The sequence below is a fragment of the Penicillium chermesinum genome, assembly GCF_028974085.1.
Source record: "Penicillium chermesinum strain IBT 19713 chromosome Unknown utg000005l:1.0-4115287.0:1.0-4118363.0, whole genome shotgun sequence".
Classification (NCBI taxonomy): Eukaryota; Fungi; Ascomycota; class Eurotiomycetes; order Eurotiales; family Aspergillaceae; genus Penicillium; species Penicillium chermesinum.
In genome coordinates this window covers 3,690,409-3,709,385 of record NW_026695315.1, presented here as the reverse complement: position 1 = coordinate 3,709,385, position 18,977 = coordinate 3,690,409, and the positions used below count along the sequence as shown (strand labels likewise).

Below are 18,977 nucleotides of genomic sequence, written 5' to 3'. Positions count from 1 at the left end.
TCCCGGGCGTGCTCACCATTAAGACAGGACGAGAAAAAGCTCGAAAGCGTAAAAAATCACCATGCGAGAAATAAGATTCCCCTATATTCAAGTACATATTGTGTACCTATCTTCTAAGGATTAGTTGGAGCCTCTGAGACCGTCTGGAGTTGCTAGTATTGTAAGCACGATCTGTCGGAGACAGCATGATTCCTATCCGTGGGGTAGTACTTATAGAACATTCTCGAGATAAGACTGGATCCCCATGCGGTCGGATAAATCTGTCTTCAGGCCATAGTGTAGAACACATACATCCGCATATCGAACAGTAAGCATATATCAAAAGAAACCCTCTCGGTGAGCGATTGATTGGATATGATTCATAAGAAATTAGGCTTGCTTACAAACCTAAATCTGACGAACACTAGAGCGCTGAGAGGAGGTTTCCGACACCTTTAAAGCCTGCAGTGCTCCATTTCTTTTTGCCAGAAAGCTGCAATGTCTCACAACATTCTCATCACAGGCGCATCGGGATATCTGGGCGGCACCCTCCTGGCCCGCTGGGGTGGTGCGGGGCTTCCGGCCTACCAGAAGCTGTTTGCCTTGGTTCGCACGCCCGAACAAGGTGAGGCAGTGAAGCAATATGGCGCTGAGCCCCTGGCTTTTAGCCTCAAGAATGAGGCGGAGATTAAGTCTGGCATCGTCGATAACGAGATTAGTGTCATCTTTTTTCTGATCGATGCATTGACGTCAAAAGCTCAGCTGCCAATGATCAGAGCTTTGGCAGAGGTCAAGAAACAAACGGGGAAAGACGTCCATTTTCTGCATACTTCTGGTGCGAAGATATTTAGCAGCCATGCTGGGCTTCCGCACGATCGACCCCTGCACGATGATGACCCGCAGCTATACGATTTCCAGAAGTCAGCAAAGCCTGCGTTTCCTCCCATGCAAATGGTGAGTATTCAACTGATCTACCTAACTTACCATTGTAAGTTCTAACATGGAATAGGCGGTTGCAACAAATAATGCTGTAATTGAAACAGCGGAGGCCCATGGAGTGCGGAGCTACATTTTTGTGCCTTGTATTGTGTACGGCCGAGGCGAAGGATTCGGCAACCCTATCTCCATCCAGACTGTGGCCATCGTCAACGCAGCCAGAAAACTTGAACAGGTGTATAGACCAGACCAGGAGATATATGTAAGCGATTCCCCGTCCTTGTGCTGGGGCCGAGGTTTGCTCACCAGAACAGTCATGGCCGGTGTGTCATGTTATTGACAACACAAGACTCTACCTCGAGATCATGCGAAACATTCTATCTGGCAAAAATATTGCACACGGAAAGAACGGTTATTACTTGGCTTCCAGTGGGCCCATCGTGTGGGATGATCTTTATCGCGCAATGGCCAAAGGGCTTGCTAAGCGTGGGGTCGTGAAAAGCGATTCCGTTGAGGTAGCTGATGATGCCGCTCTGCAAGCAATGGGCGAGGCTTTAGGGTGCCCCAAGGAAGCGGTATCGGTACATCTGGGAGGTAGCTGCACACTGACCCCAAATAATGCGTGTAAGATTGGATGGGCCCCAGAATTTGCTGCTCAGCATGCTCTTGAGGTGGCGGATGATGAGGTAGATTTGATCTTGAAATCCTCTAAGTAAATGGGGAAGAAATTGCGGGTTGTACGATTTTATACACCAATGTACCAGTCTCTAAGTATGACTATAGCAACGTAATGAGTGGGTGTAGCTTCCTCCATAACCGAAAGCCTAAAAAAGGGGAGGTTGTACTTTGAACCAAATCCACCCTCCCCCCGTCCAGTGTTATTTTGCCCAATTGGAGACATGTTCGGTTTGGTTGCGACGGCTTTGGGCAAAGTTATCAAAGTGATAGCCCTAACCAGGGCGCAAGTTGTAGGAGAGTCACAGAAAATGGGCCTGTCCAAAGAGGCAGCTGAGTGGTTCTGTGATGCACTGAAGGGGCCCAGGGGTGATGTGCGAACAACTCCGGAATACCAGAAGAACATTGGAAATTTCCAGAAGTGGACCGGTAAAACTGCTATCAGGTTAGAGCAATGGCTGGAAGAAAACAAGGGAAGATTCGCCTCCTAGCTATATAAATCCTGTCATGGAGGGCTACCTCCGAATCGATGATCGCGATCTTTGGGCGCCAGTAAGAGAGCTAGCTATAAGATCTCCCCTCTGTTCACCAAATAAATTATTAAGACCTAGATTTCCTCGAAGGAGAATGTTCAGAAAATGTCATTCATTATAACTTTCAATGACTAACGTATTCATTGCACATTTTCCCCTTCATCGTCGTGGAAGATCACCGTGCCCCAATTTGGACGATTGAAGCGCTTGCCGCCAAGTACGTTGACCAAGCTATCAATCTCCGCTATTTCTTGATCATCCATGTGGAAAGTTTGGTGTAGGTTCGCCGCAATTCGAGCTGGCTTGGTACTCTTCGGGATGACGCTCCACCCTTTGCGAATTCCCCAGCTCAATAACACGTTACCAGAGCTGCAGCCTCTCTTCTCTGCAATTTTATTCACCACGGGATTCTCGTGGAGCGTGCTCCCACTACCGCCAAGGGGTCCAAAAGCGGTTTGATGGATTCCCTTAGAAGAGCAGAGGGCATTCAGCTTTGTCTGGGGCAGCAGAGGTTGGATTTCGGTCTGATTGACAGCAGGAACCACCGTACAGCTCTTGAGCAGCTTCGCTAAATTCACTGTCGAGAAATTCGCAACACCAATCGCGCGAACTTTCCCTGTCTCTAGCAGCTTCTCCATCTCACGCCAGGTATCGGTAAAATCCCACTCCGGGTCATGAATCGTCCGATCCTCTTTCCCATATGTGTCTGGTCTGGACCCAGGAAGAGTCACAGGCCAGTGCATCAAGTAAAGGTCAACATAGTCTAGTCGTAAGTCATCGAGGGACTTTTGAAGCGCGGACATGATACGACGGTGGTCGGACGACCAGCTTGAATGAAATTGTACGTCAGTAAATGTAGCGATTCAAAAGGCTGATGTGCATACAGTTTTGTTGTCACGAAATATTCATTTCGAGGCACGTCTATGGTTTTGAAGACTTCGCCAATTTCGGCCTCGTTTCCATCTGAAATTCTGGTCAGCCGGGTTTGTCAACCATTAAATCCTTGGTACACGCACAAAGCGGTGCGCAGTCCTGGTTTGACGATCAGCTTGACAATTTGGAAGATTGAAGCAAGGGAAACTTACAAAATGTCTGTATCCCGCTTCAAATGCTGCTTGGACAGCGGCCCCGGCTTCTCCAGGCCCTGCTTTCCATGTTCCAAACCCAATGGCCGGAATCTGAGCCCCGGTGTTTAGCGTGAACTTCTTGTTTTGAATTTTCTGAGACATCTCGTCCGCCAAATGCCCCCTAAAAGATCGACGATTCAATTTACTTTTATAATGACGATGGAATTCGACTGCTATTATCTGCCGCATGATGGGGGAATTAGAACTCGGAGAGAATCCCGCCGATGGAGTCTCTCCCCTCATCGACGAACGCCGGAGCTACTCCGATCTACAATGCCTGCCCGGAAATTTGCTTCATTTTAAGGCTGAGAGCATACAAACCACCTCGAATAAAGAGATATCATTCTAAAGCCTCTTGGGAGGAAAAAATGTGAGGCTCCATCGGGACGTTGTTGGAAGATATTCCGTCCACAAAGAAGAGCCCACCGGACTAGCCGCATCCTCTACGGTCGCCAATAGCACTTGAAGTAGACATGGGCTGTAGCTCACGATAGTATACCTAACTTAGAGATTGCTAGTGGAATGGGAGCAATTACTACTAGTATAGACCGTCGGAACTGGCGCTGACATTCGATGATTTAATTCAATACACGAGTGTGATCAGGCAGTCTCGAGATGCTCCACGTCAGCTCTCTTAGCATCATCATCCTGTTTCCCCGTCACAATATTATCCAAGACATCGGATCGAACTTTCTCTTCTTCTGTTGGGTAGGCATGTCGCCACATTGTCCAAAGTGGCCGCTCGAACAGATTATCCATACTTTCAATAGATCGTCCCTTCATTTCGGGAAGGCAGAAGTATATGAAGATCACGCCGAGATACGTGAGCATTGCGTACAAGAGAAAGACGCCCCACCCCATTTCAGTGATCATGTTGGGGGTGGCACGAGTAATGCCGTAATCAACGATCCAGTTAATGAAGAAGCAAAATGCCATACAGAAGGACCGCTATGTAGATGTTAGACTTGTTTAAAGAAAGAGATACCAGTAGAGTTGCACTCACGATTCTCGTAGGAATATTTCTGCCGCGACAACATAGCAGGCTACTGAATGGCCAAACGACCACCCGAAGGCGTAGATATAGATTGCGACAATCCCTACTATACCCCCAGCAGGTGTTCCGCCCACGGTAGTTGCGCTCGTGTCTGCAAATCGCAAATAAAGGGCGAGGTATAGCATGCACGTCGCTTGCATTGTGGCACCGACCAAGAGAGGAACGCGCCGACCGATGCGGTCAACCAGGTACCCGACGTAGAATATAGTGGTCACAGTCTTCACGACACCATAGATACCAGTGTCGAGTAAGGTAGTTGAACCACCAGAAACTCCGATTAAATCGAAGATTTCGGGGGCATAATACTGTAATATCGTCAATATATCGTGCGGCACAAAACGAACGTGGGCGAACAAACGTTGATAGAATCCGTTCCAGTGAATTTGTGGAAGAGGAACAGCATCACTGCCAGGAAGAAGCGCTGGAAGTTGTTTCTCGAGGTGAAGATATCTTTCATCACCACCCAGTAGCTATGGCCAGCGAAGCATTCTTGTTCGTGCCTCACTTGGGCCTCGATCTCGCTAAACTCGGTCTGAATATACTCATGGTCCGCGGGCAACTTCCTCAATTTGCAAATGTTTTTCAGCCCTTGCTCAGACCGGCCATGGTTGATCAGCCAGCGAGGTGTTTCAGGCACGAATGGGATCATCAAGCACATCAGTGCACCAGGAATGATCTGGATCCCCATCGCCGTGCGCCACTGCGTGTCATCGTGTTCCACTCCCGGCCAGTCCCACTTTGAAACGCCATAATTGACCCAAAATGCCAACATGAGCGATGTAACAATCATTAAATTGTAGGTGGCCGTCATTGACCCACGAACCGACTTGGGGGGAGTTCTCGGCCAGGAACTGAGGAGTAAGCATTGAGGATGCACCCACGCCCATACCAGCCACAAAGCGACCACCCAGAAGGACGTCGTAATCGGCGACCATCTGCATCGCTGCTCCTATAACGAAAACAAAGCCCCAACCGAAGACAGACCACTTGCGGCCGAGGTAATCAGATGTTGGAGCTGCAAGCAAGGCACCGGCCGAGCCACCGGCAGCGAGCATCGACGCAATAGTACCCTGTATTCTGGTATGTTAGAGTACAATTGGACACGAAGCAAATACAAGCATGGTCGTACCTTACGATCATCCAGATCATTTTGAGACATCTTGTTCAGACCAAAGGCATTCTGAAAAGAAGGAAGGGTAAGAATACCACCGATATTTCCTGTATCGAACCCATAGAATGATCCACCCCATGCAACAGATACAAGAAGGAAAAGAAGCCTGAGATTAAATATGGCCTTTGGATCGGTCTTTGCTTCATTGCTGATCCAAATGCTGGTTCCTCCTGCCATTGGGATGGACTTTGCGAAATATATCAAAAGTGTTTCTTGCTGAATATAGGCTGCGTGGAGGATGGATACTGCACCTCAACGGAAAGCGAATCCACGAACCTAGTACCAAGGGGCCGCTGTAGACATCACGCAGAAATAAAGCTTTCAGCGCTTTGACAATTCTCCCCAACCCCCGTGGGGAAGTGGAGAAGTGGAGCTCCGGCTTGATCTGGGGTCGGTCTGTATGCCGGTCGATATCCATTGTTGGCCAGGGCTCGGGGACCAAACCGATATCTGCGAGCTCACCGATGTGGAGCTTGAGGACATCGTGGGAACACGTCCGATAAGATAAGAGCTAACATGCCACTTCAACTCGTTGCCATTTTGATTTCAGCAGTCAGTCCCCCGGTTCCAATCAGTCCCCGTCCAAGTCACTATGGCTGAAGCAATGACTCTCGAGGCCCCCCGGTTTCAACCCTCATCTTCAGCACCTTCCACGCAAGGGCCCATCGTATGCCGAAGCCTACATTCCCGCCCTCACCACACAATGCCATGCTTCCAATCTTCTCCTTCTGCCAAATGGAGATTTGCTATGTGCCTGGTTTGGAGGAAGCATTGAAGGGCGGCCAGACATCTGCATATACATGTCGCGGCTCGAGAAAGGGCAGAATATCTGGAGCCCAGCGGTGAAAATGACGCACGACCACACACGAAGCGAGCAAAACCCAGTCCTCTTTCGCGTCCCTTCGTCAGGAGAAATCCGATTGCTCTATACATCCCAGGACGCAGGAAACCAAGATTCGGCCATTGTGAAGCAACAAATATCTCAAGATAATGGGTCAACCTGGTCTGAGCCTAGCGTGCTTTTTAGCGAACCGGGCACCTTCATTCGCCAACCGGTCGTTGTGCTCCAGGACGGAGCCTGGGTGGTCCCTACCTTCAAATGCAGAGCAGAGCCAGGTACAAGATGGCTTGGAAACGATGACATATCGTGCATTCGAATCTCCCGGGATGAGGGGCAAAATTGGAGCGAAAAAGAGATTCCGGACAGCTATGGTTGCGTGCACATGAATATCCAGCAGTTGAAGAATGGAACATACCTCGGCTTGTACCGAAGCCGATGGGCTGACAATATATATTCATCGACATCACCTGACGGTATCAACTGGAGTGTACCCGTGCCTACAGTTCTGCCAAATCCCAACTCCGGAGTTTGTTTTGGCGTTTTACCCTCAGGGAGAGTGGTGCTTGTGTACAATCATTCCTCGAAGAAGGACGCTCTTGGACGTCGCGATGGCCTCTACGATGATATCAGCGACGGCAAAGATACTCGCGCCAATCAAGCAAGTAAACACGGAAAAGACGCGTTTTGGGGTGCCCCGCGGGCACCTCTCAACGTGGCTTGGAGTGACGATAATGGGGCCAATTGGGCATGGAAGACGCTGGAAGACGGAGACGGTTACTGTTTGACTAATAATAGTGAGAAGAAGCTCAATCGAGAGTTATCTTACCCAAGTATTCTCGTCCAGGACGATGGTACGATCCATATCGCCTACACTTTCTGGAGGCAGCGGATCAAGTACGTCAGGTTAGGAGAAGATTTCTTCCAGTGATACCAAGCGAATGAATGCGAGCATAGATTTCCAAATGACTATCAGATATATGATCGAAGAAGCCCTATACAGATTGACTCCAGATTATTCACATGATTCCAACGGAAAGAACCTAGTACAACCAAGCGGAATTCTTGACCAACTTGATTGACGCCCGCGACTGGCAATGGGCAGCCTCGTTAAGCCTGCCGGGAATCTGCCCTGTAGAGGCCAGGATCAGCATCCTGCTAAGCCTGTGCGATTTCAGTTGATAACGAGAGGGCCATATAGTTGGAATAAATTGAACAATAATCTAAACTCTTTGCAGTGTTCGTGTCTAATGGTCTTCATTCCTGACCAGCTCAACGGCTAAGAAGCATCAGGCAAGCCGTTTTCCACCTCAACCAAGTGCTGCATAACCTTCTCCCCCCCACGCAGCCTTGTCAGCACCAATGGGGGCATATGGCTTTCGGGGCCAAAAGGTCTTTGGGTTCATTAATCCAGCATGAGGACCCGCGAAATGGAAGGCCGTGTATTTGGTGAGTGCAATGCCCTCCTTGCACGCCTTCTCCGCTTGGGCGACCAGACCCTGTAATTTCTTCGCCTCCTCGAGCCTGCCCCCGTTCCATAATGAGTACAGCTTAGCGACACTCTTGGGGAAGATGTTTGCGATGCCCGTCACACAGCCACCTCCGCCACCTGCAAGACAGGGGATCAACCAGTCCGATGAGCCCGCATAGACGGCGAACTGCTTGTGGGTGTATTCCTCGGAGAGTCGAGTCACTTTTCCAGCATTGCCGCAGGTCAATTTCACTCCAACAATATTGGGATGTTGCGCGAGTTCGGACATGGTATCGGAATTCAAGTCGATGCCGTTGCAGACAGCGGGGAACTAGTAAAACCAGCGAAGAATTAATCGTCTGCGGCCGTAACGAGGCGAAGGAGATAGCTCACACTGTAGATAATGACCGGAAGTGCCGTTGCGTCAGCCACTTCGCGATAGAAGCTCAAGATCACCTCCTTTGTGACTGCCTTGGCCCAGTAGTTGGGCGGCAGCAGCAAGCCGAAATCTGCGCCCGCGCCCAGAGCATCTTCGGCCAGGCGAATGGACTCATTGGTCGATTGTCCACTAATCCCTGCGACTATTGGAACTTGTGGGCGGCCAGCATCTGCAGTCGCCTTCTTTGCGACCTTGATCAGTTCTCTCCGTTCCTCTGGAGCTAAAAGGGCTGCTTCTGCATTCGTTCCTGCTAGGACGAGACCATCTACGCCTCCACGGACCAAGTGCTGGAAGAACTTGTAGGAAGCATCGTAGTCAATTTCCTGCCGCGGGGTAGCCTTGTACAGGGAGATGACCGGGACATAAACGCCTGGAGGAACAGGCTTGGATTTAGCAGCGAGCGTGGATGTCATGGTATGTGTTCTCCGTTCTTCGCAGAGAACCGCTAAACTCTCTCTATATGGCTGTTAACCAGAGGCCAATCGCCTTATAGACCAAGCCATCACTCGGTGCGTCAACCATGGATTCCAGTCATCTCGGCGTCTCTCCGACATTTCCGCGCCGGAGTCTTTTCCACTGATGCGGGGGTTGCCAGCAACCCCAATGAGCCCTCGTGGATAATGTGGGGGAGCTTCCGGGGAAGAGACGATCCATACCGGTTCAGTGCATCGTGCATCAGGTGGTCCCGCTTGGGCGGATGAGCTCCTAGCGAATGGGGTTCAGGGGATTCTTCCTCCAGTGTGGCACATAGTTCTTCCCCTCTTCGACGGCTTTGATAAAAGCCCCTCGGGATACTCCCCGTGCTTGCTTCTCTTTCACACCGTTTAGTCCTACACCATGACCAAAAGGAAACGGACATCGGCCGAGAATACATCGGATGCCTTGCCGGACTCGGGCGATCTACATGGGAAGGACCTAAGCGTGATGGATGTCCTGCCGGGGATCACCCGCAAAATCACAGCCTGTGGAGCCTGTAGGAAGCAAAAGGTGGGTGATGCATAGTGCTGCTGGGGCCAAGACTGATTAGCCGCCAGATCAAATGTGACATGTCCGAGGGCCCACCTTGTACTCGATGCCGGCGTCGAGGACTATCGTGTGTTTTGAACAAGAGCCTTCAGTCATTGGTGGAAGAAGTGAAGTATGTTTCTGTAGTGCGCGGCTCAGATTGGGCCCCAACGGCGAATGCTGACGCTTGAGCATCTCCAGGAATACAGATATCCTGCAACGCGACATCCGAAATGTCCACGAAGCTTTAATCAATATCTGCCAACATCTTAGCTTGCCTCAACCAAAGCCGTTGGAATCGACCATTGCAGAGCCGCGGGTTCAAAGCAAAGCTGATGTGAATGAAGAGCTAGAACGAGACACGGAAGATCTTGACGGCTGCGAGATCTCGCCGCCCGATACCCCGTCTGCAGTGCAAGCTCCAATCGATACGTATCTGGACATTGCGAAACTCGGTAGCCCTGGATCTTCCGAGCACACGCCCGGTAGCACCACCCGACCACGGGCCCACCACCCGCCCCAGGATTTAGTGGCCAAAGGGATTATCGATTTGAATGTAAGAGAATCTCTCGTCGAGCGGTACTTTACAAAACTGGATCCCTACCTGTATGGAATCTGCAGCGGGTACCAGAGCTTGCAGCAACTACGGACCACATCACCTTTGTTATTTGCGGCCATTTGTACAGTTTCAGCACTACAGGACCCACATGGTCAGTCGGTGTACGAAGCGTGCAATCGAGAATTTCGTCGACTTATGTCCCGATCGGTGTTTGAAAAGCATGATCTAGAATATGTACGAGCCTTGTGCATCAGCTCCTTCTGGCTTTCTGATGCGTCAAGAATCCTATCTAGTGATGCCGTCCGGCGCGCAGCTGATATGAGGTTACACCGTAGCTTCAATCATCTATCAAGCTCGGTGGACCCCAAGCTACTAGCCAGCCCGGGTGGCCAACCCCCTGGGCCAACTGAAGTATCGGCCATGAAGGACAAAGTACGACTGTGGTACCTAATATTCATCTCCGACCAACATCTCTCTATTCTCCACAATTGGGATCCTCTATTGCGGAGCGACAAAGAGATTGCTCTGAACTGGGAAAGCTTCTTAACTAGAGACGACACAACGGACTCCGACGTTCGGCTTATCTCGCAGGTCGCGCTCTTGGTGATCATGAGCCAAGTGCGCGATTTGCTTGGATCAGACCAAGAAACCCGCGTACCCCAATCGCTTGCAAACCAAATCATTCACTATTCACGTCAGCTTGACCGGTGGTTCAACCGGTTCTCCGCCATATTCAAGCCCGACCCTTACATCGGCGACTTTCCCAAACGGGGTCTACAGTTGCACTACCACTTCGGAAAATTGTACCTGGGACACCAGGTGTTTAAGGGACTCAACGGAGAAGCCATCCCGCCGCATTTCATCACGGCAGCAGGCATGGCCCACGAAGCTGCGGTGGCAATTTTCGAGATGATCCTGCACGAGGAGCAACTTCGCCACAGCCTGGTCGGCATGCCGCACTACTTCCACATCATGATTGCCTTTGCCGGGCATTTCCTGCTGGAAGCGACGAAGAACTACCACGCGCAGCTCTCGATTTCGCCCGCGCAGGACTGCGAGCTTATCCGGAAGGTCCTGGAGCTTTTCCAGGATACGCCGAGCATCCACCAGCATCCGATTTGTCGAATGACGCCTGGGCTGACCCGGAAGCTCCACGAATGTGTGGGTTCGCTGCAACGAGAGGGCGGGCACCTAGTTCCCTCACTACCGGGGTCGACCCACCCCATGGACTACCAGACGCCACATCTTCAGGGCCAAATCCATCCAGCCCCTGGACCCTTTTCATTTCCAGGGGAGACACTGGTGACTCCTGTGGATGACTTTTTGCTAGCTGATTTCGGAGAGTTTACGTTTCCGGGCATGATGTCAAACGGGATGACTTAGATTCGCTAGTTCGTAACGCAAATCAAATTCTCCGCGCCGTCGTTCCATGCTGCATGGATGGGGTTCTCGTAATTGGGAAAAAGGGAGGCTAGCATCGTTCGAATAGAACTAAAGGGCTTCGGAATCTGTACGTCCGGCCTGCCCTATAAAAGGCGCGGAGAGAGTGCCGATGACCTGGGCGGGGGCCGAAAAGGACGTATAAAAGCAACCCCCAAAAAGAGAAGACTAAAAGAGAAAGCAAAGAAAATCAAATTCCAACACTAAATTCTGTACCACGTACAGAGTAGCCAAAGCTTCACGAGGTCGTAATCCTTCGACGCCGCTAATGGATCCATCATCACAACCGATAGCAAGCACCGGCAGCCATGCCCCAGAACCGGACAAGCCGCGCATGCAGTACCAGCGACTAGGAAATAGCGGGCTGAAAGTTTCTCGTATCATTCTCGGCTGCATGAGCTATGGCAACCCCAACTGGGAGGGCTCGCCGTGGGTGCTCGACGAAGCGCAATCTCTACCGCTGATCAAGAAAGCCTACGACATGGGGATCAACACGTTTGACACCGCGAACACCTACTCCAACGGTCGGTCGGAGGCCATCATCGGCAACGCATTGACCGCATACTCCATCCCCGCAGCCGAGTGGTGATCATGACCAAGATCTACTACCCGGTGCTGGAAGACGACCCTGACGCGCGCCCGCAGCCGGCGACCAACGACGGGCCGCTGGTCAACCAGATGGGCCTCAGCCGCAAGCACATCTTCGATGCGGTGGAGGGGTCACTGCGGCGGCTGCAGTCTGACTATATCGACGTGCTCCAGCTCCACCGGTTCGACTCCGAGACGCCAGGCGAGGAGATCATGCGAGCTTTGCATGACCTGGTGCAAGTGGGGAAGGTGCGCTATTTGGGGGCGTCGAGCATGCACTGCTGGGAGTTCGCGAGGCTGCAATACACGGCCAAGATGCACGGGTGGACGCCGTTCGTGAGCATGCAGGGTCTGTACAATCTACTATGCCGGGAAGAAGAGGGAGATGAATCCCTTTTGCCAGGCGGAGGGCGTTGGGCTGGTGCCCTGGAGTCCGTTGGCCCGGGGGTTACTGGCTCGACCGTGGCAGGAGAAGTCGACCCGCGCGGACCAGGATCTGAAAACTAAAAGATGGTTTGTTGGCGATGCCAATGAATGCATCGTGCGGCGCGTCGAGGAGATAGCGCGGAGGAAAGGGTGTGGGATGGGGTCGGTTGCGATATGCTGGTTACTGCAGAAGGGAGCATGTCCGGTCGTTGGCCTGAACAGTGTGCACAGGATTGAGGCTGCAGTGGAGGCCCTACAAGTCACGCTGACACCCACCGAGGTTGCTCTCCTCGAGGAAGCGTACCGTCCACTGGGGGTCCAGGCCATCTGAAGCCATTGAATATGCCCTAGAGGGAAGGATCGAGACGGACTAGTCCGCTTAGGATCTTTGGCAGTTGGCTCGCGTTGCCACGTTTTGCATCCTTTCCCGTCTGCTCGGGAATAAAAATAAATTGAGTCGTTGGAAGCGGCCCCCTTCGACAGTAAGCAGCAATCATGAAGGTCGATCAATGGGGCCGGTTTCAGCTTCGGTCGTGAGGGAACCGCCATACGAAGTCCTTAGTATCGGTTGACCACGAGGATCTCTTAAATGTAACTCCACCTATTTAAAACCTATCAGTTCCTACACTGGACTTTGAAAGAGACACAACTCCAATTCCACCACAGAAATTCCCTGACGGCGTTTCCAATTCCAATTGCAAGCAAAAGACTCCGGAAAACCAATACCAACTGGGTCAAACAATCCGACCGATCCGCAATCGCCATGATGCCAGGCCCCGGATTCAGTCTCCACCAGAAGATCTACATCAACTCGAAAGATGTCGACAAGTTCTTCAAATACTTCAAGCCCACCCATGATGCCATCATCAAGGAGCCCGAGTGCCGGTTTCTCGAGGTATACCAAGACCCGAAAGAACCGGGGACTATCAGCTGGGTGGAAAACTGGTATTTGGCCCCAATTGCGCCCCCGACCTCTACAGGCACGTGCTGATTCTCGATTCGAACAGGTCGGCCACAGTCGAATGGTTTGTAGAAGTAAGCGGATCTGTGCGGAATTGAACAGACAACACAAATGGGCGCATCTCGAGGCGCAGAGGCTAACTTCGACTCACAGGACCAAATGACCAAGGACTACTACAAAGACTACCTGGCAGCAACAGAGCCAATGTTCATCAAGCCTCGAGAATTCAAGATTTTCAACCGAGTGGGCGCGCCATATTACACAGTGAAGGATCATTAGCGGGAAAATATTGGTGTTGGGTCTTTTTTTTTTCTTTGGCTGGCATTTACGGGCAACACGGAGTAGGATACCTCTGTTCAACATGTGCGATTATTTGATACCTATTATAATAAGCGGGGGTTTTGTCTTTTTCTTTCCCTTTGGGCCACCAATACTACACTACGTGCCAAATCTAAAAATTTTCTGCGACGACTTCATGTAGAAGACCTAATGCAAGAGTCCTAAGATGGTCTCCCATTATAACGACCAACTCTACTGCTGAGGTTCTATTTTGCCAGGCTTATTGCGCAGGAAACCAATTACGCGCTATCCCATCCTTGATGGGTTCCATCCATTAAATTGCACTAGCCTAGCTAAGCTATCTGCAAAGCCTCCTACGTCGATACGTGCAAGGCCCTCCCAGATCGGTTAAGTACAAAGCAGCTGCACGGAGCTGAGAGCGACGGGCCAAACCGACAGCAACGGGGTATCCGGTGGCGAACTGTGAGATGCAGGTTCTGCAAAAAAGAACATTAAGGGAAAGGAACCCACCTTATGCTCTAGGAGCTGCGGTGAGGTTCTCCGTGAACATGTTCGTGCGGTGGTAAGTATCGGAAAGGGGGGGGGGGAGAAAAAAAATTTAAAATGCTTTGGAGATGTTTGTGCCGCGGCATGTTCAGTTGACGACGCGTTCAAAAAGCCGAAAGAGATAGTCGGGGTGCTGGATGGAGGGCGGGGGGTTTTTGGTATGTGAGGTCTGCCATTGGCGTGTTGTATCAAGCCACCGGACAAATTGCATGGGCCCGTTTCGGCAACCTACGCAGGGGCTACAGAGCCGGACAAAGTATTCGGGGTGATTTGCCGTTTTGCTGGACCTTGAGTACCCTAACAGATCAGATAAAGAGCATTAGTCATTCCTCGTACTGGATAATAGTAGGGAGCTTTTCGACTCATCGGGCCGAACTGAGAGACGACTTCCAGGGGTCCTGTCATGAGGCATATTCAAGACCGATGCCTCTTCGGCGTACTTACGTCCAGATCGTTCAGGCGCCTCTTTTGTGCTGTTCCGGCGGCATCGGCTCCCTTGGTGGACTTCTTCTTTGGTCGCACTGGCCGGGTTTCACCTTCTTTGAAAACATCGTCCGGGAGATCGAAGCTGAGAGCTCATTAGAATATGATACGCTTGCGTACATGGTAAGAAAACGTACTTCCGGACATGTTGGACACCAACGTCGAGAACTCCAGGTTGGAAATTGCTCCATGACATGCATGTGGATTTGAAGAGGGCGGCATCGTGAGAGATATCCAGAGAGCGATCGGCACCTACACAGTTAGCGACATTAGAGCAGCACGTGGGATATCGGCGTACCTGGCTCGAGAGGCTTCAGCTGCATGCCAATGTAGTATGTGGTCGTGTAAACGGTGTGGCTATCTCCTTCCACCGGTTTCTCGGTTGGCTCAGGTGCTGTCGCGTTTTCAGCGCCAGCCTCAGCGGCCACTTGGTGAGCTGTGTCGTTAGTTTCATCTGTCGTCTCTGTACTAGTTCCCTTCGCTTGGTACTTGACGGAGCCATTCTTGACAGCTTCCATTTCTTCATCATTCTTGACTGTGTGGATTCGAGAGAACCCCTTGGGGAAGGGGTGCGCCACAGCAATGATAGGCTTCCGATCAAGGGCCATTACAAGGTGGCGGATTTTCGATTCAACAAAACCGGACCACGCAGACTCAATTTCCTTCGCCTTGCTGCAAACAGTGATACTGAGGTAGTATTTGTAAGAACTGGTGAAGAAAGTATGGCCTGCAAAAAGGTCCTTCCACGTCTGTTGCCCCGTGAAAATCCTGTCCACAATGTCTCCAGCCCTGAGAAGTTCTCGAAGAATCACAGTCTTCGTCGAGTGCGAAACGTTGTGGGTTGCACACATCGAAGGATAAGCGGGGGTGATGATGGGCATGAGGTGGCCGAAATCGGCGTGGTAGATCTGTAGAGTTACCCGTTAGCCTTCGTTCCATTTGAGCTGCGGTCTGCCAGGTTTACCTTTGGGTTCCAAACTTTCATCTGCAGGGGTCCTTCCTCAATCAACTTGAGCATCACAGGCTGAGGCCACGCCCATTTGTTCATGATGCGAAAGAACTTGCCTACGATGACAGAACCAGTAGCCTGAGGATAGAGCTGGCAAACCCGGGCGACCAACATGGCCCACGCCACACCCCCGGGAAAACCGACGATATTCGAGTAAATTGCCCTGCCTAGAAGCTACGGTTAGGTTCGACAAGGAAGAGGAAGGGGGCTATTTCCTGAAGGGGACCCACGCTGCGCCCAGAGCTTGATAGCCCGCAGGGCAAGGCGGAATGTCTTTGGCTGAGGAACCAGTTCAAGAATCATATCGGTAACACGCGTGCCGTTAAGCGATCGCACTTCCCGCTCATCTAACCCGCGCAGGTAATCATTGTTCTTCAGATCAATATTTAAAGGCACCGACGGGATCATGAGTCGAGCGTAAATAAGATCAATGCTGATACCTGCCATCTCTAGCTTGATAATCGGCACGAAGGCATCGGGGACCGATGTCATTTCTTCGATGGTACCTGGCGGGGAGAACTGCTCGAGGATGGCTGGGAAGTCGGCGAAGAAATCGTCGAGGGTAACGTGTTTTGGTCCTACGACAAGGGTATCGATATCGGAGCCTATTGTTTAACGTCAGTCAGGATGAGTTGTCGAGTCTCATGCATACTTGTTGGAAAGCTTACCAGGCCCATACACGCCGAGGCGATAACTTCCATATGCAAAGACCTTTCCGCCGGACGCCTCGACAGCAGCCGGCGACAGGCCCTTCTTGCGACTCACAACCTTGATGAACTCAGTTGCGACGCGCTGGATTAACTGCAGCATAGCTTGTCTTGGAATTTATATTAGTATTTACCAGCGCATGCGACAGGATTATGATCGACCAACCGGCGTTCTGTCTCGGCAGGCGGCTCGAAGTTGTTCTGCGCTTTCAGCTCCGCGATGAGCTCATCGTTGGCAGCCAACTCAGCTGGAGTTGGCAAGGCTGTTGATATAGGAGGCGTGACACCCCACTGGCGTGCAGGGGGCGTGGCCATGGTTGTAATGGAAGTGATGCAATCTCTAGATAGGGATTGATAACGAGACTCCGAAAGATCGCGCTGGAGAACGCAGATAACTAGAAGGACATGAAACAAGAAGAAAGCTGAAGAGCGCAGGACCTCATGGAAATGAGGGGCGCAAAGGGTTGGCTAAGGTGCAGCAGTTTTTTTCAAGGGAGAAGATGCGAGTTGCAAGGTGATCTTCCGGTCCTAATAATTACAAGGCGGGCCTTTCTTTCATCGGCGCTTGCCTGAGGACACACAGTCACATGACCCCGTAGACCCGTCTAGACGCGCCGCTACGAACATTGCCGAGCCTCCAGGAATTTTGATGAAGCATTAGTAAATTCCTAAACTCTCTTTCTGTATATTGGCCGGATATAAATCAATTCGTCAAATGCTTGTTTCATCGAATGCCAGTTTCGTCGGATGTCTGGATCTAAAATACCTCTTGAGCTCCCCTCGCAGCTACTGGTCAGGCCGCTATTTCAACAAGGACCTCGAGACTATAATATCCCCGCGTTCATTTGATGGATCTCGTAAGGCCAAAAATACCACATGTAGCCCAATATTATAGATGCGACAAATCTAAAAGTTCATGAAACCTGCGTTTGATATATAGTAAATCCTCGATTGTCTGTTGACCGTGCAATTTTCCAAGTTTGACTATTAATACGAGCGGGTAAAACCCCCTACAATGCCTCTTTGATCTTTTCTGCTAATCCAGACACCTGACCGGCCGTGTGTTCAGCAAAGAAATCTGCAAGCTGCTGGTCAAGCCATTTGACATCTTCCTTGCTGTCCCCAGGGCCTCCAGCCCAGTCTAAAAAGCAAATGTTAGCGGAAATGAGCGGGACTCGGTGCAAAAGCAAACGGCTACTCACGTCCCCAAATAGACGGTATAACATCCAACTTCCCTACACCAGGCTGCATGCACTTGACCTCATATTCGGAATCTTCTGGTCTGAGTACCAATTTCCATTAGCACTTGGGACCGTATTCCTTTGCTCGGTTGAACTCACGGAAAATAGAGGTCTGTCTTTCCAGGCAAGACCAAGGTCTTTGCTTTGATCGATCCCATCGCTTTCTCAAAGTCTCCATTATAAGGTTCCTGTGTTGACACATCGCCATTCTCCCAGGTATCCAGCATAACCAACAGATTTGCGGGATCTAGGGGCCTTTGTTAGTCAAAAGCAATCCCCGGAGAAATGGATACTCTCTACCTTTCGAGCAGGCCCACTTTTCCCAGAACCCCTGCATAAAGTCTTCCAGTCCTTTGTATCCAAGGGCAGTCTCATAAAGCTTGTGCCGGTAGAAGGCCTGACTGAAACCCCTAAGAACATAGTAAGCTCCATCGGAAAGGCAACCCATCTCAGACTTACCATCCTGCATACACCCTTCCCATGGCCTTGAGACCAGTTTCTTTTTGACTAGCAGTCCAAGTTTTAGAGTCCGTGCAGTCCAGCTTGATGCCGAGTTGCCCGACGCCTGCAGATGGGGATTCCTTCACCGCAATGAGAGAGCTCTTGACTCCTTCGAGGAAGACTTGGTTGTGCAATGAGGTCTTTGCTGAACCACAGAAGGGGATCGCGACATCCACGAAATCTGGATATTGGGTAATCCACTGGAATGTCTGGGCAGCGCCCATGGACCATCCAAGGACAGCGTATAGATGTGTTATGCCCAAGTGCTTTGTGACAAGTTCATACTGTGCCCGGACATTGTCGTAGAATGAGCATTTGGGAAAGGGGCCTGGCGCAAGCGTATTGGAGGGCGAGGATGATTCTCCATTGCCGAAGAGGGCGGTTATGATGATGAAGTATCTGTTCGGGTTGAGGGTTTTGTCCTCTCCGATCAGCCAGAAATTGTCAGAGATCGCTGCAGAGCATCGGAGAGAAACACGTCAGCCATATCAAGAGCGGCGTAATCAGATCCAATACAGACGCTTCCCACTTACCTCCTGAAAACCAGGAGGGGTAGACGATCGCGGGTAATTTGGGGTCCCCAAATGTCTTGTAGGCGATATGCGCGTCGGCTATCTTCTCGCCCGACTGCAGATCCCAATCTCCAAGCTTGTACGTGTCGAAATCCGACCGCGACATTTTCTTCGAGGTGTCCGAGTATGGCGAGCAGAAATAGTCTGAAAGCTCCGGAGGGTTGCATCACTATCAATGGGCAGGTCTTGGCTGTTTATATACTGCGATAAGGACCCCGCTCCGCGTGGACTACCTGGATTGGGTGCTCCGTGAGGGGTCCCGTTCTCTGCCACAGTTCCAATAACCACGCGTGGCCACACCTGTTGCTAATGAGATTTACAAAGTTTTGAAGCTGTAGCTAATTCAGATGGGACAAGCATGGTCCTTATTTCACATACACAACCTCAAGTACTGCAAGTGATCTGAAACTGGAGAT

At 51.0% G+C, this 18,977-nt stretch overlaps 11 protein-coding genes across 11 annotated transcripts; 6 read left to right on the top strand and 5 right to left on the bottom strand.

Annotated features, from left to right (window-relative positions):
• Positions 1-477: 477 nt before the first annotated feature.
• N7468_007585 (uncharacterized protein) lies at positions 478-1,631 on the top strand (the record flags this gene model as incomplete). Its single annotated transcript, XM_058476881.1, has 3 exons — positions 478-933; positions 989-1,177; positions 1,230-1,631. The coding sequence occupies 3 exons, from the start codon at positions 478-480 to the stop codon at positions 1,629-1,631; spliced, it is 1,047 nt and encodes a 348-aa protein (XP_058329771.1).
• A 270-nt stretch (positions 1,632-1,901) lies between these two features.
• On the top strand, positions 1,902-2,081 carry N7468_007584 (uncharacterized protein; the record flags this gene model as incomplete). The annotated part of the gene is made up of 1 exon (XM_058476880.1): positions 1,902-2,081. One exon carries the CDS (start codon positions 1,902-1,904, stop codon positions 2,079-2,081), a length of 180 nt encoding a protein of 59 aa, XP_058329770.1.
• A 182-nt stretch (positions 2,082-2,263) lies between these two features.
• Positions 2,264-3,352, bottom strand: N7468_007583 (uncharacterized protein; the record flags this gene model as incomplete). The annotated part of the gene is made up of 4 exons (XM_058476879.1): positions 2,264-2,951; positions 3,008-3,086; positions 3,140-3,155; positions 3,209-3,352. 4 exons carry the CDS (start codon positions 3,350-3,352, stop codon positions 2,264-2,266), a joined length of 927 nt encoding a protein of 308 aa, XP_058329769.1.
• Positions 3,353-3,850: 498 nt separating this feature from the next.
• N7468_007582 (uncharacterized protein) lies at positions 3,851-5,652 on the bottom strand (the record flags this gene model as incomplete). The annotated part of the gene is made up of 6 exons (XM_058476878.1): positions 3,851-4,198; positions 4,254-4,272; positions 4,317-4,609; positions 4,663-5,040; positions 5,132-5,374; positions 5,434-5,652. The coding sequence occupies 6 exons, from the start codon at positions 5,650-5,652 to the stop codon at positions 3,851-3,853; spliced, it is 1,500 nt and encodes a 499-aa protein (XP_058329768.1).
• Positions 5,653-6,275: 623 nt separating this feature from the next.
• Positions 6,276-7,244, top strand: N7468_007581 (uncharacterized protein; the record flags this gene model as incomplete). The annotated part of the gene is made up of 1 exon (XM_058476877.1): positions 6,276-7,244. The coding sequence occupies one exon, from the start codon at positions 6,276-6,278 to the stop codon at positions 7,242-7,244; it is 969 nt and encodes a 322-aa protein (XP_058329767.1).
• Positions 7,245-7,623: 379 nt separating this feature from the next.
• Positions 7,624-8,636, bottom strand: N7468_007580 (dihydrodipicolinate synthase family protein; the record flags this gene model as incomplete). The annotated part of the gene is made up of 2 exons (XM_058476876.1): positions 7,624-8,115; positions 8,178-8,636. 2 exons carry the CDS (start codon positions 8,634-8,636, stop codon positions 7,624-7,626), a joined length of 951 nt encoding a protein of 316 aa, XP_058329766.1.
• Positions 8,637-9,060: 424 nt separating this feature from the next.
• N7468_007579 (Zn(II)2Cys6 transcription factor) lies at positions 9,061-11,170 on the top strand (the record flags this gene model as incomplete). Its single annotated transcript, XM_058476875.1, has 3 exons — positions 9,061-9,210; positions 9,258-9,361; positions 9,430-11,170. The coding sequence occupies 3 exons, from the start codon at positions 9,061-9,063 to the stop codon at positions 11,168-11,170; spliced, it is 1,995 nt and encodes a 664-aa protein (XP_058329765.1).
• Positions 11,171-11,495: 325 nt separating this feature from the next.
• On the top strand, positions 11,496-12,572 carry N7468_007578 (aldo/keto reductase; the record flags this gene model as incomplete). The annotated part of the gene is made up of 3 exons (XM_058476874.1): positions 11,496-11,755; positions 11,806-12,151; positions 12,219-12,572. The coding sequence occupies 3 exons, from the start codon at positions 11,496-11,498 to the stop codon at positions 12,570-12,572; spliced, it is 960 nt and encodes a 319-aa protein (XP_058329764.1).
• A 435-nt stretch (positions 12,573-13,007) lies between these two features.
• Positions 13,008-13,481, top strand: N7468_007577 (putative quinol monooxygenase; the record flags this gene model as incomplete). Its single annotated transcript, XM_058476873.1, has 2 exons — positions 13,008-13,175; positions 13,356-13,481. 2 exons carry the CDS (start codon positions 13,008-13,010, stop codon positions 13,479-13,481), a joined length of 294 nt encoding a protein of 97 aa, XP_058329763.1.
• Positions 13,482-14,276: 795 nt separating this feature from the next.
• N7468_007576 (polynucleotide adenylyltransferase) lies at positions 14,277-16,562 on the bottom strand (the record flags this gene model as incomplete). The annotated part of the gene is made up of 8 exons (XM_058476872.1): positions 14,277-14,345; positions 14,493-14,616; positions 14,669-14,783; positions 14,830-15,439; positions 15,496-15,707; positions 15,771-16,145; positions 16,209-16,357; positions 16,414-16,562. 8 exons carry the CDS (start codon positions 16,560-16,562, stop codon positions 14,277-14,279), a joined length of 1,803 nt encoding a protein of 600 aa, XP_058329762.1.
• Positions 16,563-17,257: 695 nt separating this feature from the next.
• On the bottom strand, positions 17,258-18,667 carry N7468_007575 (homoserine acetyltransferase family protein; the record flags this gene model as incomplete). Its single annotated transcript, XM_058476871.1, has 6 exons — positions 17,258-17,388; positions 17,450-17,529; positions 17,588-17,735; positions 17,789-17,898; positions 17,948-18,443; positions 18,523-18,667. The coding sequence occupies 6 exons, from the start codon at positions 18,665-18,667 to the stop codon at positions 17,258-17,260; spliced, it is 1,110 nt and encodes a 369-aa protein (XP_058329761.1).
• Positions 18,668-18,977: the final 310 nt, after the last annotated feature.